Genomic DNA, 19,635 nt, shown 5'->3' with positions numbered 1-19,635 from the left:
AAGCTTTCTTCAATGATGATCCTCAAAAGTCAACAGCAGAGTAAAGACTAAATTTGCCATTCACAAGAATCCATGAAACACAAGAGTTATAAGATGCCAACATTCTGTCTTAATACCATCTTAAAGCTCTATTATTCTTTGCTAAACCTTCTCCCTACCAGGTAAGGCTTAGTACCTAAGTAATTTACAGTAGCTACTTCCAACATAACTAGAGGAGCAGCTCTCTTGACACTAAATATTCAAAGATACTATGATCTGTGTTTCTGAGAAACAAAAAGACAAATAATGACACTGGTTAAAACATAGAAGTTTTAAGATCTAGTAACAAAAAACCAAAGCAACGTTATAAAAGATGCTTTTACTGCACTCCCTGTTGTTGTCCTATATGATTAAAAGGCATGTAAAAAGGAACAGCCTGACATGCAGAGAACTGACTGAGCAGCAACAGAAGTCTGGAAAAACAAAATGCTGGCCTGTTGCCTAGGCCGGGACAGAGGGAAGCAATGAAATAACTTATAATAAAATAGCTCAATTTTTGCAAAAAGTTACCTGCTCCAAAATAGCAGAGTATCTGCCCAACTGTCCAGATGGTGTTTTTGGTAATAAAGCCAAAAAACTCTTTCTAAAAATGTTATTAAAATCAAATAAAATATAATTTTAAAATTCAAGTAAAAAAACAAAGAATAGTCAAGAAAGATATTTTTAAAACACAAAAGGGTAATTTCTTCCGTAGAAAATAATTATTTCCTTTTTTGTTCATTTATTTATAGTTATAAAAAAATTTTTTTACATAGAGATGGAGGTCCCGCTATGTTGAACAGACTGGTCTCAAACTTCTAACCCCAAGTGATCCTCCCATCCTGGCCTCCAAAGCGCTAGGATTACAGGCGCCACAGCCAGCTGCTTTATTTCTTTTTTTTTGAGACAGAGTTTTCACTCTTGTTGGGCAGACTGGAGTGCAGTGGCATGATCTTGGATCACTGCAACCTCCACCTCCCAGGTTCAAGAGATTCTCCTGCCTCAGCCTCCCAAGTAGCTGGGATTACAGGTACGTGCCACTATGCCTGGATAGTTTTTTTGTATTTTTAGTAGAGATGGGGTATTGCCATGATGGCCAGGCTGCTCTCAAGCTTCTGATCTCCGGTGATCTGCCCACCTCAGGCTCCCACAGTGCTGGGATTACAGGTGTAAGTCACTGTGCCCAGCCCCAAGAAAAGTATTTTTTAAAAGGAAGATTAATGAGAAGGAATCAGGCCTACCAATATTTAAAATTATAATAAAGTCTCCGTTTTAAAAATTATAATACTGGTAAATAAGCAGGAAAAAAATTATAGCCCAGAAAAGACCCAAATATGTGGACAAATTCTGTTTATAATCTGCAAAGCCCACTTAGCATGACAACGAGCAGAGGTATCAGATATATTCTGACCTTCACAGTGACAGGATCAAATAGAATATAGCTTGAAAGGCGGTTCATCTAACTTTGCAGGATACTGGGCAGGAAATACAGTATGCCACCATAGCGACTTCAAGGATGTTGTCTTCAGCAGTGATTCAGACAGCCAGAAGCCATTTTTTCATCTCCCAAGTGATGGCTCAGTTATAAGCAAGGCGACAGGGTCTAGCTTAGGTAAGCTTCATGTGCCACAGAAACCAATGTAATAAATAGCACATGACTATAGTTTCTTTGTCCCTACACAAGACAAACTGCATGCATACAAGGAAGCCAAGGTCGGTGCTTCCGAAGAGAAATGTATACTCCATTCAACGACTTCCCTACCAAGATGCAATTCCATTCAGGGATCATTCTACAATAAGCAATGCTGTCTAATAACAGAGGTGATATTTCACATTTATCTTAACTAGAGAAATACAAGGAGAGGGTAAATTCAAGGTCATCTTCCCACTGAAGAAGGGTCTTAAGCCTGGTCACCCTGCTACTCAGTAATGAAAAGATGTATAATTATTCAAGTGGCTACTAGTAGTCATCTAGAAAAAAAGTTAATTTGTCTATTTACTACATAGCTTAGATCTTAAAATTCCAGAAGGATTAAAGATTAAAATATAAAAGATGATGAAACCATATGAGAACTGGCAAAGTGGTTCTCAAAATGTGGTTTAGGGGACCCTGGCAGGTTGCTAAAGACTTTTTCAGGGTGTCTCCAAGGTCTATATATATATTTTTTTCATAATACTACTAAGACTGCATGTATACGGTGGAGTTTTTTGAGAGGCTGCATGACTGGATATGATATAGTATAATAAAAAGTGTCAATATTTGCAAGATCTGTATAACTCAGTGTACCAGTATATTACAAACAATAAATGCATATATTAAAAAGTCATGCATAGGGGCTACATACTATATGATTCCAACTATATGACATTCTGGAAAAAGCAAAATTATGAAGGCAGTAAAAAGAGTGCGGTTACCAGGAGTAAGTGGGGGAGGGATGAATAGGCATAATACAGAGGACTCTTAGGGTGATGAAACTAATCTGCATGATACTATAATGGTGGATACATGTGGTGACATATTTGTCAAAATCCATAAAATGTGTAACACCCAGAGTGAACCCTAATGTAAACTATGGACACTGGGTGATAATGGTATGTCAATGTAGTTATGTCAATGTAGGTCAATGTAGGTATGTCATTGACAATGTATGTCAATGTAGGCATGTCAATGTAGGCATGTCAATGTAGGTATGTCAATGGTATGTCAATTGATTGATTATAACAAACACTCTGGAGAAGGATGTCGATAGTCGGGAAGCCTGGGAGGTGGGGGGTAGGGCAGAGCATATATGAGAATTCTGTGCTTCCCACTCAATTTTGGAGTGAATCTAAAAGTACTCTTAAAATTAAAGTCTATTAATTTTTTAAATTATGCAGGGATTTTTAAAAAGTATTCAATTCAGGGCCCGGCATGGTGGCTCGTGCCTGTAATCCCAGCACTTTGGGAGGTCAAGGCAGGCGGATTGCCTGAGGTCGGGAGTTCGTGAAACCCTGCATCTACTAAAAATACAAAATGAGCTGGGTGTGGTGGTACATGCCTGTAATCCAGCTACTCGGGAGGCTGAGGCAGGAGACTCATTTGAACCCGGAGGCAGAGGTTGCAGTGAGTCAAGATCACGCCACTGCATTCCAGCCTGGGCAACAAGAGCAAAACTCAGTCTCAAAAAACAAAAATCAATCCAACCAATGTCTTCATTAACTGACTAATAGATGTTAATGTAAGAATATGCAAAGTTCATTAATAAAGTTTCAGATATCATACTACAATCCTTAAAGAAACTATCATTTCTTGTGTTTCAAACAACATCAAAGACAAACATTTATATATTTATTTTATTTGTTTATTTATGTTTTTTAGACAGAGTCTTGCTCAGTTGCCCAGGCTGGAGTGCAGTGGTATGATTTCAGCTCACTGCGACCTCCACCTCCTGGGCTCACACCATTCTCCTGCCTCAGCCTCCCGAGTAGCTGGGACTACAGACGCCCGCCACCATGCACGGCTAATTTTTTTTGTATTTCAGTAGAGACAGGGTTTTTTAGTAGAAACGGGGTTTCACCATTTTGGTCAGGCTGGTCTTGAACTCCTGACCTCGTGATCTGCCTGCCTGTGCCTCCCAAAGTGCTAGGATTACAGGTGTGAGCCAGGGCGCCAGGGAGGAGTACTTTGCTCACTTCTCTATAAATGTTTGTCTTTATGCCGGGCGCAGTGGCTCATGCCTGTAATCCCAGCACTTTGGGAGGCCACGGCAGGTCGGTCACAAGGTTAGGAGATCGAGACCATCCTGGCTAACATGGTGAAACCCTGTCTCTACTGAATTAACAAGGCAAGAGGAGTGTTTGAGACCAGCCTAGGCAACATAGTGAGACCTTGTCTCTCCAAAAAAGACTTTTTTTCTTTTTTTGAGATGGAGTCTCACCGTGTTGCCCAGGTTGGAGTGCAATGGTGTGATCTCGGCTCACTGCAACCTCTGCCTCCCGGGTTCAAGAGATTCTACTGCCCAAACCTCCCAAGTAGCTGGGATTACAGACACATGCCACTACGCCCGGCTAATTTTTTGTATCTTTAGTAGAGACTAGGTTTCACAATGTTGTCCAGGCTGGTCTCGAACTCCTGACCTCATGATCCACCCACCTCAGCCTCCCAAAGTGCTGGGATAACATGCGGGAGCCACTACGCCCGGCCGAATTTTTTTTTTTTTTTTTTAAGAAAAAGAGGCCGGGTGCAGAGGCTTGTGCCTGTAATCCCAGCACTTTGGGAGGCCGAGGCAGGCGGATCACCTGAGGTCAGGTGTTCGAGACCAGCTTGGCCGACATGATGAAATCCTGTCTTCATACTGAAGCTAAGCCGTGGTGGCAGGCGCCTATAATTCCAGCTACTCAGGAGGCTGGGGCAGGAGAATCGCTTGAACCTGGGAGGCAGAGGTTACAGTGAGTGGAGATCGCACCATTGCACTCCAGCCTGGGCAACAGGGCAAGACTCTGTCTCAAAAAAAAGAAAAAAAAAATTAGCTGGCATGGTGGCACACATGCACCTGTAGTCCCAGCTCTCAAGAGACTGACATGGGAAGATCACTTGAGGTTGCAGTGAGTCATGATTGTGCTACTGCACTGCAGCCTGGGCAACAGAGTGAGATCATGTTTCAAAAACGAAAAAACAAACAGAATGAACAAACAGAATTTCTAAGACCAAAAATATTCCTGCTGTACTAAAAGAAAATATATATAGCAGACTTTATTAAAAAGCTTCACTGTGTGTATAGCATAAAACCCAAAAAGTTGTAACAGAAGAGACTAATACATTTAACTGCATTAAAAGAAACTTCCATGTGGAAAACGTTCCAGGAGCATAATCAAAGACAAACTGTGGAAACAATATCTAAAATTCACATCACATACATTAGACTAATTTCTTTAATGTACAGCTAGCCCCTACACATTAATGTGGGGGAAAAAATGGCTAACAACAATCCCCCAAAATGAATAAAAAGAAATACAGAGGAAAAATATAAATGGCTCTTAAATATATAAAAAGATTCAACATTTCTCATAAGATAAATTCAAATTAAAACATGACTGAAGCCAGACGATCCTATCTAACACGGTGAAACCCCGTCTCTACTAAAAATACAAAAAAATTAGCCGGGCGCCGTGGCGGGCACCTGTAGTCCCAGCTACTCGGGAGGCTAAGGTAGGAGAATGGCGTGAACCCTGGAGGCGGAGCTTGCAGTGAGCCAAGATCGCGCCACTGCACTCCAGCTGGGCGACAGAGTGAGACTCTGTCTCAAAAAAATAAATAAATAAAATAAAATAAAATAAAATAAAAAAATAAAAATGACCGGGTGCGGTAGCTCACGTCTGTAATCCCAGCACTTTGGGAGGCCGAGGCAGGCGGATCACCTCAGGTCAGGAGTTTGAGACCAGCCTGACCAATATGGAGAATCCCCGTCTCTAGTAAAAATACAAAATTAGACGGGCATGGAAGCGCATGAGGCAGGATAATTGTCTGAACCCGGGAGGCAAAGGTTGCAGTGAGCCGAGATGACGCCATTGCAGTCCAGCCTGGATAACAAGAGCAAAACTCTCCATCTCTAAATAAATAAATAAATAAATAAATAAATAAGACCCTGCGCAGTGGCTCACACCTATAATCCCAGCACTTTGGGAGGCCGAGGCGGGCAGATCACGAGGTCAGGAGATCGAGACCATCCTGGCTAACACGGTGAAACCCCGTCTCTACTAAAAACACAAAAAATTAGCCGGGCGTGGTGGCGGGAGCCTGTAGTCCCAGCTACTCGCGAGGCTGAGGCAGGAGAATGGCGTGAAACGGCGGGCAGAGCTTGCAGTCAGCCGAGATCGCGCCACTGCACTGCAGCCTGGGCGACAGTGTGAGACTCCGTCTCAAAAAAAATAAACAAATAAAAATAAAAATAAACGTGTGGTACAAAATCTCATCACTCACTTATAAAAATTTAGAATATTTATCTTATTCCCATGTCTCTGCATTGCTGAGGTAACACCAGAAATGTAATTTTATATCCTGCTTTTTTGTGACCATAAACATTTTCCCATATCATTAAACCTTCCCCATATACATGGGAGTTCATATTACTCTCTCTACCTTTACTTGGAAAAATTTCAAAACACCATGAGTTTTATAAACTTATCTATAAACGTTATTTTTAATTATGAATTAATTTATTAAAAATTTAATTAATAATATTTTAATATTATGAATATGTTGCTAAATATACTTAACTATTCTCTAGATGTTGGGCCTTCAAGTTACTTCTGGCCTTTAACAGTCATTAAAAATGCTGCAATCAATAACTCTATTCAGATATTTTTGTCCACAGTTCAGATTTCTTTAGAATAGATTCCCGAAACATTTAAAGCTACTGGTATGTATTACTTTCTATATAGGTAGTACCAATTTATTTTTTTTTAAGACGAAGTCTGGCTCTGTCGCCCAGGCTGGAGTGCGGTGGCGCAATCTCGGCTCACTGCAAGCTCCGCCTCCTGGGTTCACGCCATTCTCCTGCCTCAGCCTCCCAAGTAGCTGGGACTACAGGCGCCACAACCACTAAAAAATTAGCCCGGCTAATTTTTTGTATTTTTTGGTAGAGACGGCATTTCACCATGTTAGTCAGGATGGTCTCGAACTCCTGACCTCGTGATCCGCCCACTTCGGCCTCCCAAAGTGCTGGGATTACAGGCATGAGCCACCGCGCCCGGGGGGTAGTACCAATTTATAATCTTATCAAGAGGGTAACCATTTCAACAAAAATATTGAGAGGAATCTTTGGTTTTTTTTTTTTTTTTAATTTTGCTAATCTAACAACAGGAAATGGAGTTTCATTTTAATGTTTAACTTTTATTTCCCCAAATGTTTACTACTGTTTTGCATTTTTTTGTTGTTCAAACTTTCTCTCCTTTATCCACCTATCCAGGGTGCCATGCACTTTAGTACTTTATTTTATTTATTATTATTATTTTTTTAAGAGACGGAGTCTCACTCTGTCGCCCAGGCTGGAGTGCAGTGGCAAGATCTCGGCTCACTGCAACCTCCATCTCCTGGGTTCAAGCAATTCTCTTGCCTCAGTCTCCCAAGTAGTTGGGACTACAGGCGCACGCTGCCACGCCTGGCTAATTTCTTTTGTACTTTAGCAGAGATGGGGTTTCACCGTGGTCCCCAGGCTGGTTTCGAACTCCTGAGCTCAGGCAATCTACCTGCCTTGGTCTCCCAAAGTGCTAGGATTGTAGGTGTGAGCCACCGCGCCCGGCCTCATACTTTAGTACTGTATTAATTTGTTGAACTCCTTATAGTTTAAGGATGCTAATTCTTTTCTTTTCTTTTGTGAGATGGCGTTCTGCTCTTGTTGCCCAGGCTGGAGTGCAATGGTGCAATCTCAGCTCACCACAACCTCCGCCTGCTGGGTTCAAGTGATTCTCCTGCCTCAGTCTCTGGGATTACAGGCATGCGCCACCACACTCAGCTAATTTTGTATTTTTAGTAGAGATGGGGTTTCTCCATGTTGGTCAGGCTGGTCTTGAACTCCCGACCTCTGGTGATCCACCCGCCTCAGCCTCCCAAAGTGCTGGGATTACAGGCGTGAGCCACAGTGACTGGCCAGATGCTAATTATTTTCTTTAGTTTGTCATTTCTCTGCAAAAGACCAATTTTGATTTAATAAAAGCAAAAAAGAGGAGGCAAGTAATGATATCATGGGAAGGCTTCAGTTACAACGATTATTTAGAAAACACTGGATTCTACTCAACTTGCCTCATACCCTCAATTTTTAAAAATTAGTATTGAGATAATTTTTAAATTTTCTCATGTTATTCACTCTCTTGATTTTTAGAATAATCTTTCATTTAAGTTTGAATTATAAAAATATAATACTGAAATCAATTTCAGTTCCTAGTTTACAAATTACCTACACATTGAAACACTAAGTTCAAACAAAAAAAAATAATTGGGCCGGGCACGGTGGCTCACGCCTGTAATCCCAGCACTTTGGGAGGCTGAGGCGGGCGGATCACACGAGGTCAGGAGATCGAGACCATCCTGGCTAACACGGTGAAATCCCATCTCTACTAAAAATGCAAAAAATTAGCTGGGCGTGACGGTGGGCGCCTGTAGTCCCAGCTACTTGGGAGGCTGAGGCAGGAGAATGGCGTGAACCCGGGAGGCGGAGCTTGCAGTGAGCCGAGATTGCGCCACTGCACTCCAGCCTGGGCGACTGAGTGAGACTCCGTCTCAAAAAATAAATAAATAAATAAATAATTAGAAAGGTTTGCAGTAAATCTGAAATCAATGAAAAAAGCTGAAGGTTAATTCTAACTTAATCTTTTTCCCTTAGCCAGATTCAAAGTGTTCTACTCTGGAACTCCAAGAGCTGTCCTGTCTAGATTCTGAAAGTCATGTGAAAAGTTTTCAGTAAAACCTTGTATTGTGTTGTTTCCTTGAGGCCCACTGAGATATTATTTCCTATTAGAGTCATTATCAGAAATAAAACAGTCAATTCATAATAATGAGAAAAACATGAATGCACATACATGGGTACTACATCAGACAAACTAAAAAACCTGTAATACTAAGAAAGTAACTTCAATAAAAGGGAGAGAAGTAGGTCAATTTCATTAGTAAAGTATAAAAGGACCAAATTAGAACCAAGACAGGAAAGAGAAAACAACAGAATGTTACCTCCCGCCAAGTCCTTCGATTCGTTCTCTTTCCTTGGGAAGTTCTGGCTTATGGTCCTGTGTCACCTCCACAGCTCTGACAAAGTCATCCTTTGGGTCATCCTGAATTCCAAGAACCACCCCTGAGTCACCTACGTGAGCTACATACATCTTCATGCCCCGTATGATGACCACACTGGCAGTTGTTCCTGATGTGCTGGGAAGACCTGTCATAGTCTTTGGCCATTCCGCTGTAATAAGAAATACAATATTTTACTCTTAAAAGTATAAACAGTAATACACTGTCAGGATACAAATGGCAACAAACCCTAAATTAGCATGTTAAACTAATTGATAAACTCGAATTGACATAAGAAAAAATTTGAGAAAAATATTCTGAAAACTACTAAAGGAGTTAGGTTAATTAATGAATACACTAATAAATTAATTTTATAAATAATACAATTATAATACAACTATCAAACCAATCCTAAGAGAAATCTATTACAGGATAGGTTTATTACTGCTACATAACTCTTAGTCCTAACTAAACTGAGAGGAAAGAATGTGTTAAGAGGTATTTTTAATCAGAATCAGTATTTTTTGGTTTTGTTTTTGTTTTTGTTTTGAGATGGAGTCTCGCTCTGCATTCCAGCTCCAGGCTGGAATGCAGTGGTGCGATCTCGGCTCGCTGCAAGCTCTGCCTCCTGGGTTCACACCATTCTCCTGCCTCAGCCTCCTGAGTAGCTGGGACTACAGGCGCCTGCCACCATGCCCGGCTAATTTTTTTGTATTTTTAGTAGAGACGGGGTTTCACCGTGTTAGCCAGGATGGTCTCGATCTCCTGACCTCATATCCGCCCGTCTCGGCCTCCCAAAGTGCTAGGGTTATAGGCGTGAGCCACTGCGCCCGGCCCAGAATCAGTCTTGATTCAAGAGTTTTGATATGGTTTAGCCAGCCACTTAGCATCTGTTTACTAATATCTCTTCTAAAAGGCTTTCTGAAAAAGTTCCTTATTTTTTTTGTTTTGTTTTTTAGACTGAGTCTTACTCTGTCATCCAGGCGGGAGGGCAACCTCTGCCTCCTGGGTTCAAGCGATTCTTCTGACTCAGCCTCCCAAGTAGCTGTTATTACAGGCGCCTGACACCAAGCCCAGCTAATTTTTGTATTTTTAGTAGAGATGGGGTTTCACCATGTTGGTCAGGCTGGTCTCAAACTCCTGACCTTGGGTGATCCACCCACCTCGGCCTCCCAAAGTGCTGGGATCATGGGCATGAGACACCGCACCCGGCTTGATTTGTTTTTTAGATAACTATTTTGAATAGTCACTACTTAACAAATAACATTTACTGAGTATACTCACTGTATACCAGGTTCTATACTAAGAGCTTTACATGTATCATCTCAAATAATGCTTGTGACCAACTTATGAGACAGATGTGATTATTCCCTTTATTTATTTTATTTACCTATTCCTCATCTTGCAGATAAGGATATCAATACTTTGAGTAATTAAGAAACTTGCTTGCGATAACTCAAATAGTGGCAGAATCCCTGTATATTAAATTACAAACTATATTGTTTAATTAAATTCACTGTCATTCAACAATTCTGAAGCATTCTCTAACACTAAACAAACTGCAACTTATAGTTCATGATGGCAAAATGAGTCCAAACAATGACATTCTCCCCATCAAAATCCCACTGAAAGGACAGAATATAAATATTAGAAAAAGTCCACAGGAGTCATAAAACACATAGAAAGGTCATAAGGAAAGACGAAGAATTCCTGGAAGTTTAAACAAATAAAATCACGTTAAGAAAAAAAATAAAAATGCGGTCTTGTAATCCAACATAAGCAAAAAGAACAATCAGTAATAAAGACAGTAAATGAGTGTTCCCCTTTTTTTTTTTTTTTTTTGAGACAGAGTCTTGCTCTGTTGCCCAGACTGGAGTGCAGTGGCACAATCTCAGCTCACTGCAAGCTCCACCTCCCAGGTTCACACCATTCTCCTGCCTCAGCCTCCCAAGTAGCTGGGACTACAGGCGCCTGCCACCACGCCTGGCTAATTTTTTTGTTTTTTTTTTTAGTAGAGATGGGATTCCACCGTGTTAGCCAGGATGGTCTCGATCTCCTGACCTCGTGATCCACCTGCCTTGGCCTCCTAAAGTGCTGGCATTACAGGCGTGAGCCACTGCGCCTGGCCAGGCAGATAAATTTTTACACTGCAGAAGCCAGGTCAGTGCCTAAACTCTCTACACAGTAAGGTGAAATGTTAAGTCCTCAAGGTACCACTAACTGTAACACCTCTCTTTTAAGGAAAGTGGTAGATCTGTTAATGGGTTTAATAGATTCTCAAAAACAGGTAGAAGAACAAATAGGGCCTAATAAAACAAGGAAGGGTGGGCCGGGCACGGTGGCTCATGCCTATAATCCCAGTACTTTGGGAGGCCGAGGTGAGCAGATTACTTGAGGTCAGGAATTCGAGACCAGTCTAGCCAATGTGGTGATCCTGTCTCTACTAAAAATTAGCCAGGTGTGGTGGCTCACGCTTGTAATCCCAGCTACTTGGGAGGCTGAGGTGGGCGGATCATGAGGTCAGGAGATCGAGACCATCCTGACTGGTGAAACCCCGTCTCTACTAAAAATACAAAAAAATTAGCTGGGCATGGTGGCGGGTGCCTATAGTCCCAGCTACTCAGGAGGCTGAGGCAGGAGAATGGCACAAACCCAGGAGGCGGAGCTTGCAGTGAGCCGCAATCACGCCACTGCACTCCAGCCTAGGCGACAGTGCGAGACTGCGAGACTCTGTTTCAAAAAAAAAAAAAAGAAAAGAGAGAAAATACCCTAACTCAACCAAACTACTGTTAGAATAAGCAAATATAACAAAGTTGTAGAATACAACATCAACATGCTAAAATCAGTTGCATTTCTATTCACTAACTATCCAAAAAAAAGTTAAGAAAACAATCCTATTTACAATAACATCAAAAAGAATAAAATACTTAGGAATAAATTTAACAAAGGAGGTGAAAGATCTGTACATTTAAACTGTAAGACACTGATGAAAACAACTAGAGAAGACAAAAATAAACATTAAAAATCTGTGTCCATGGATGGTAAGAATATTGTTAAAATGTCCATACTACCTAAAGAAATCTACAGATTTAATGCAATCTCCATCAAAATTCCAATGACATTTTCCACAAAAACAGAAAAAAAATCCTAAAATTCACACAGAACCACAAAAGACCCCAAATAGATAAAGCAATCTTGAGAAAGAAGAACAAAGCTTAAAAGGCATCACATTTCCTGATTTGAAAGTATAGTACAAAGCTATAGTAATCAAAACAGCATGGTATAGACATAAAAATACATCAAGGGAATAGAAAAGAGAGCCTAGAAATAAACCCATGCATATATGGTCAACTAATCTTTTGACAAGAGTTCCAAAAATACACCCTGAAGCAGCCTGGCCAAAATGGTGAAACCCGATCTCTATCAAAAAATACAAAAAATAGCCAGGCACATGTGCCTGTAGTCCCAGTTACTCAGGAGGCTGAAGTGGGAGAACTGCTTGAACCCAGGAGGTGGAGGTTGCAGTGAGTGGAGATGGCGCCACTGCACTCCAGCCTGGCCAACAGAGCAAGACCCTGCCTCAAAAAACAAAAACAAAAACACTGAGGTAAGGATAGTCTTCAATAAATGGCATTGGAAAACCTGGACATCCACATGCAAAAGAATGAAATTGTACCCTTGTCTTATACTATACACAAAAATTAACTGGAAAGAGACTAAAAATCGAAATGTAAGAAATACACTGAAAGCATAAAACTCAGGCCGGGTGCGGTGGCTCACACCTGTAATCCCAGCACTTTGGGAGGCTGAGGTGGGCAGATTACCTGAGGTCAGGAGTTCGAGACCAACCTGGCCAACATGGTGAAACCCCATCTCTACTGAAAATACAAAAATTAGCCAGGTGTGGTGGTGTGCACCTATAATCCCAGCTACTGAGGCAGGAGAATCACTTGAACCTTAGAGGGAGAAGTCGCAGAGAGCCAAGATCATGCCACTGCACTCCAGTCTGGGCAACACAGCGAGAATCCGCCTCAAAAAAAAAAAAACATTTTGAATATGACACCAAAAGAAAAGGCAACAGGCTGGGTGAGGTGGCTCATGCCTGTAATCCCAGCACTTTGGGAGGCCAAGGTAGGTGGATCATGAGGTCAGGAGTTCTAGATCAGCCTGACCAACATGGTGAAAGCCTGTCCCTATTACAAATACAAAAATTAGCCAGGCGTGGTGGCGCACGCCTGCATTCCCAGCTCAGGAGGGATCCCAACCTCAGAAGGTGGAGTCTGCAGTGAGCTGAGATCGCACCACAGCACTCCAGCCTGTGTTAACAGAGTGAGACTCTGTATCCAAAAAAAAAAAGCAACAAAAGCAGAAATAAACAGGTGGGCTACATCAAACTAAAAGGCTTCTGCACAGGAAAGGAAACCATCAACAAAATGAAGTGGCAACCTTCAGGAGAAAATGCTTACAAACTTTACACTATGTGGTAAGAGATTAATATCCAAAATACATAAGGAACTCATACAACTCAATAGCAAAACAAACAAACAAAAGCACAGTTAAAAACTGGGCAGGCCAGGTGCGGTGGCTCATGCCTGTATTCCCAGCACTTTGGGAGGCCGAGGTGGGCGGATCATGAGGTCAGGAGTTTGAGACCAGCCTGGCCAACATGATGAAACCCCGTCTCTAGGAAAAATACAAAAATTAGCCAGGCAACGTGGCTGGCGTCTGTAATCCTAGCTACTTTGGAGGCTGAGACAGGAGAATCGTTTGAACCCAGGAGGTGGAGGCTGCAGTGGGCCGACATCGTGCCATTGCACTCCAGCTTGGGAGACATGGCCAGACTCTGTATCAAAAAAAAAAAAAAAAAAAAAAAAGCTGGGCAAATGACCTGAATAGACATTTGTCAAAGAAGTCAGACAAATGGACAAGTATATGAACAGAAGCTCAACATCACTCATGATGAGGGAAATTCAAATCAAAGCCACAATGAGGCAGGAAGATCGCTTGAGGCCAGGAATTTATCACCACCCTAGACAACATAGCGAGACCCATCCCCACTAAAAATTTAAAAATTAGCCGGGGCCGGGCGCAGTGGCTCACGCCAGCACTTTGGGAGGTGGATACAGGCGGATCACGAGGTCTGAAAATCAAGACCATCCTGGCTAACGCGGTGAAACCCTGTCTCTACTAAAAGTACAAAAAAAAAAAAAAAAAAAATTAGCCGGGAGTGGTGGCGGGCGCCTGTAGTCCCAGCTACACGGGAGGCTGAGGCAGGAGAATGGCGAGAACCCCGGGGGCGGAGCTTGCAGTAAGCCGAGATCGCGCCACTGCACTCCCGCCTGGGCGACAGAGCGAGACTCCGTCTCAAAAAAAAAAAAAAAAAAAAAAATTAGCCGGGCATGGTAGCACACACCTGTAGTACTAGCTACTCAGGAGGCTGAGACAGGTGGATCCATTGAGCCTAGGAGTCTGGGGTTACAGTGAGCTAGGATCACACCACTGCACTCCAGCCTGAGCAACAGAACAAGAAGACCCATCTCAAAAAAAAAAAAAAAAAAAAAAAAAGATATAACCTCACACATATTAGGATGGCTATTATCAAAAAGATAACAGTAAACAGTAAACAAGTGCTGGCCAGGATGTGAAGAAGGGAGAACACCTGTACACTGCTGATGGAAATGTAAACTGGCATAGCTATTATGGAAAATATTATAGAATTAAAAATATAACTAAAAATAGAAGTACCATATGACTCAGGAATTGCACCTCTGAATTTATATCCAAAGAAAATGAAATCAGTCTCTCAGAGAGATACGTGTACCTCAACGCTCCCTGCGGAATTATTCAAAATATCCAAGATATGTAGACAATCTAATATCCAGCAAAAGATAAAGAAAATGTATGTATACACGATGCAATATAAAAAAAGGAAATCCTGCCATGTGCAACACAAGGATGCTAAGTGAAATATGCCAAACACAGAAAAAATAAATACCATATGATCTTACTTATACGTGGAATCTAAAGAAAAAGTCACAGAAGGAAAGAGCAGAAGGATGGTTGCCAGGGATTAGGAGTTGCGAGAAGTGGGGAGATGTTGGTCAAATGGCACAAACTTTCCATTATGAGTAAGTTGTTAGTATCTAATGTACAACACAGAGACTATAGTTAATACTATTTTGTATACTTGAAATTTGCTGAAAACAAATCTTGAGTGTTCTCACCACCAAAAAAAGGCAACTATGTGAGGTGACAGATGTGTTAATTAACTTGACTGTCACAATCATTTCACAATGTATAGATATATAAAACCATCAATCACATTGTACATCTTTTTTAAAAGCCACTAAAAAAAATCTGTTCTTCAGAAGATACCATTATTGGAATGAAAAAACAACTCACAGAAGGGAAGAGGATACACACACATATGCACCAAAGGAAAAGCATCCAGAATATATACAATTTTCCTACAAATCAAATCAATGAGACAGACTACCCAAATGGGAGAATGGACAAAAAGCTTAAACAAGCCTTTTACAAAACAGGAAATCCAAACAGCCACAAAATATGCAAAGGTATTCAGCTTCTTTAATCATTAGGGAAATACTAATTTAAAACCACAATGAGATAGCACTGCATAACTACAAGACTAGTCTGACAATAGCAACCGAACTGTGGTCAAGAAAATGAAGCAACATGTACTATCATCAACTACTGTGAAACTGTACATTTCAGGTAACATTTAGGCTCTACTTATTAAAGGTAAAGATACGTACACTCTTTGACTACCTCCTAGGTATATACCACAAATTAACATACATATACAACAAACATGAGTCAACCATGGTAGTACGTGCCTGTAGTACCAGCTGCTCAGGAGGGTGAGGCAGGAGGATCGCTTGAGACCAGGAGTTTATAGTCTGGGAAATACAGCCAGACCCTGTCTCTAAAACAATAATTAAAAATTACATATGAATGTTCAAAGCACCATCGTTAATAAGGGCTAAAAATGGGCAACAGCCCAAGTTGTTCAGCATGAAAATGGACAATACTCCATAAAACACATAAGAATCTCACAAGAAGCACATGATAAAAGAATACAAGCAGCATGATTTTCTTCAAAAACAACCATCATGTTTAGAGAAAAGTGGTAAAACTATTAAGAAAAACAAGTACACCATTACAGAACTCTAATCATGAAAGTCAGGAAGGTCTTTTTAAGGGGAGATAGAAATATGAGATTAGAAAAGACATACAGGGCCAGGCGCGGTGGCTCAAGCCTGTAATCCCAGCGCTTTGGGAGGCCGAGGCGGGTGGATCACGAGGTCGGGAGATCGAGACCATCCTGGCTAACATGGTGAAACCCCGTCTCTACTAAAAATACAAAAAAACTAGCTGGGCGTGGTGGCGGGTGCCTGTAGTCCCAGCTACTCGGAAGCTGAGGCAGGAGAATGGCGTAAACCCGGGAGGCGGAGCTTGCAGTGAGCCGAGATTGCGCCACTGCACTCCAGCCTGGGTGACACAGTGAGACTCTGTCTCAAAAAAAAAAAAAAAGAAAAAAGAAAAGAAAAGACATACAGATATCTGCAGTGCAGACAATGTTCTCTTTCCTAACTGGATGGTGTTCAGTTTACAATTATTCATTAAAGTGTACATTTATGTTTTATGACCTTTTCTATACATATGCTATATTTTACAATATTTAAAATTAAAAAAAAAAAACCAGAGAGAAGGTATCAATTTTGCCAGCAGAAATCACAGCAAGGACAGCTCCATCGCCCATCCAGTTTGCAATCTGGTTACAGACGTTATTCCTAGAAGCTCAGCCTAGAGTATATTGTATGTTTCTTCAACCCTTTCAAGTATTTTAGGTGTTTACTAGCTTTTGATAAAACCCTTTCTTCTATTTTTTTTTTTTTAATGACAGGGTCTCAATACGTTGCCCAGGCTGGAGTGCAGGCTATTGACAGGTGTGATCATCGCATATACAGCCTTGACCTCCTGGGCTCAAGCAATCCTCCTGCCTCAGCCTCCCAAGCAGCTGGAACTATAAGCATGTGCTACTGTGCCTGGCTATACCCTTTCTTTTTAAACAAACTGAAGTAAATTTAAAAGGAAAAAAGTCTACTACAATAAATGTGAATGAATAAATGAGGTGAACTCTCAGAAAGAGATCTAAAGCACATTCAAAAACCAAAATTTGGCAGGGTACAGTGGCTCATGCCTACATTCACAGTGCTTTGGGAGGCCAAGGCGGGAGGACCACTTGAGGCCAGGAGCTCGAGACCAGCTTGGGAAACACAGACACATTCTGTCTCTACAAAAAAAAGAAAAACAAACAAACAAACAACTTTTTAAGTTAACCAAGTGTGGTGGCATGCATCTGTTAGTTTTAACTTCTTCAGAGGAGGAAGCAGGAGGATCACTTGAGCTCAGGAGTTCAAGGCTGCTGTGAGCTATAATCATGCCACTGCACTCCAGCCTGGGCAACAGAGCAAGACTCAGTCTCTTAAAGAAAAAAAAGGGTAAAAGAAAGAAAATGAAACAAAATTTACCTACAGTACACAAATAATTTTGGAATGACCTAAAAATGACTAATTCCTACTTTCCCTATTCATTTCAAATGTCACCTTTATTACATGCTACATTTTACCTTACATCTATTTCTGAATTCATCCTACTAATCTATTTATAGTACTTTTTAATAATTGGTAGTTTAAGTATCCCTCAATTCTTTCTCTCTTTTTTTTTTTTGAGACAGAGTCTCACTCTGTCACCCAGACTGGAGTGCAGTGGCATGATCCTGGCACACTGCAACCTCTGCCTCCTGGGTTCAAGTGATTCTCCTGTCTCAGCCTCCTGAGTAGCTGGGATTATAGGCATGTGCCACCACACTGGGCTAATATTTTTGTATTTTTAGTAGAGACAGGGTTTCACTATGTTGGCCAGGCTGGTCTCCAACTCCTGACCTCCAGAAATCTGCTCGCCTTGGCCTCCCGAAGTGCTAGGATTACAGGCATGAGCCACTGCACCTGGCCTTCTTTTTCTTTTTAGTTGCTTTTTTTGTTTGTTTTTTAAAGACAGAGCCTTGTTCTGTTACCCAGGCTAGAGTACAGTGGCTCAATCTCAGCTCACTGCAACCTCCGCCACCCAGGTTAAAGCAATTCTCATGCCTCAGCCTCTGGAGTAGCTGGGATTACAGTTGTGTGCCACCACACCCATAATCCCAGTTACAGGAGGCTGAGGCTGGAGAATCACTTGAGCCTGGGAGGCAGAAGCTGCAGTGAGCCGAGATCATGACATTGCACTCCAGCCTGGGTGACAGAGCAAAACTCTGCCTCCAAAAAAAACAAAAACAAAAAAATTAATCTTTACAAAGCTGGGTGCAGTCGCTCATGCCTGCAGTCCCAGCTAGTTGGGAGGCTGAGGCAGGAGGATGCTTGAACCCAGGAGTTAGAAGCTATACTGTACTGATTGAACCTGTGAATAGCTACTATACGCCAGCCTGGACAACATAGAAAGATCTTATCTCTTAAAAAAGAGGGAGCGAGGTGCAGGTACGGTGGCTCACACCTGTAATCCCAGCACTTTGGGAGCCAAGGCAAGAGGTGATAGCTTGAGCCCAGGAGTTCAAAACCAGTCTAAGACCCTGTCTCTACAAATAATAATAATAATAATAATAATAATAATAATACTAAGTAAAAAGAAAATTCTCCCACATACTTTTCCAAAGGAACTTTAGTAGCAACTTGCAAAATTAAAAAACAAACCTTCTTGAGATTCTGATAGAAACTGCACTAAATTTATATATTAAGGAACTGATATTTTATGTTGTCTTCCTTAACTATGGTATTTGTTTTCTATTTTCTATTTTAATTTTTTTAATGACATAAAACTAGGAGTGCATTAAAAGACAGCATCATCTAGTATATTAACTCTCACTTAAGTATTCTTTTCTTTTTTTCCTGAGACAGAGTCTCACTCTGTCACCCAGACTGCAGTGCAGTAGTGCAATCTTGGCTCACTGCAACCTCTGCCTCCTGGGCTCAAGCAATCCTCCCACCTCAGCCTCCCAAGTAGCTGGGTTTGCTGGGGCTGGCTACAGGTTCACGCCACCACGTCCAGCTAATTTTTGTATTTTTTGTAGAGACGGGGTTCCACTATGTTGCCCAGGCTGGTCTTGAGTTCCTGGGCTCAAGTAATCTGCCCACCTCAGCCTCCCAAAGTGTTGGGATTAGAGGTGTGAGCCACCATACCCCATACGCAGCCTAAGGAAAATTTTCTTAAGAAAATACATGTCATAAAGGCAGAAACCAATACATTGTTATAACATCTCTATTTTATAGGTAAGGATACCGTGGTGCAAATAGTTTTACTCAAGGTCACAAAGGTAGTAAGTGGAGAAGCTGGAATTCGAACATAGGCAGTACAACTCTAGGGCACATACTCTCAATCACTTAAGAGTTCTTACAGAATTCGTATTCCAAAGTAGTATGGAGATGTAAAGCCTTCGGGGAAGTAATTTGAAAATACTTATTGGCAACCATCAAAAGGTATACATTGTTTAAGCAAATAATTCAGTTTTGAGAATTTTTTTTCTGAAGAAATAGTCCAAATGAAAAAAAAGGCTACACTGCTTTCACTTTAGCCGTTATTTAAAGGACTTATTTAAACAGTAATACTATTTAGTATTAAATAGTACACACTTCCCCCATATCCACAGACTGTATGGAATATCAACTAGCTGGACAAAAACTAATAGCTTCTCCTCAAAGCTCTTAAGGGATAGGTTAGGAAGCCTATTATGGTAGAAAAGGCCAAGTGCAAGACTTTGGAGCACCCCAACAATAAGACTC

General features: G+C 41.3%; 1 protein-coding gene across 1 annotated transcript in view; it reads right to left on the bottom strand.

Annotated features, from left to right (window-relative positions):
- The window catches only part of PPM1D (protein phosphatase, Mg2+/Mn2+ dependent 1D), a 68,103-nt gene that overhangs the window by 34,114 nt on the left and 14,354 nt on the right, over positions 1–19,635 (bottom strand). Inside the window, exon 2 of the mRNA XM_008011203.3 lies at positions 8,723–8,951. Within this exon, the coding sequence (XP_008009394.2) occupies positions 8,723–8,951 (229 nt within the window). The remainder of the gene's footprint in view (positions 1–8,722; positions 8,952–19,635) is intronic.

This window comes from Chlorocebus sabaeus, chromosome 16, assembly GCF_047675955.1.
Source record: "Chlorocebus sabaeus isolate Y175 chromosome 16, mChlSab1.0.hap1, whole genome shotgun sequence".
In the NCBI taxonomy this organism is placed as follows: Eukaryota; Metazoa; Chordata; class Mammalia; order Primates; family Cercopithecidae; genus Chlorocebus; species Chlorocebus sabaeus.
Note: the sequence above shows the minus strand (reverse complement) of the source record. Positions and strands in the feature narration are given on the sequence as shown.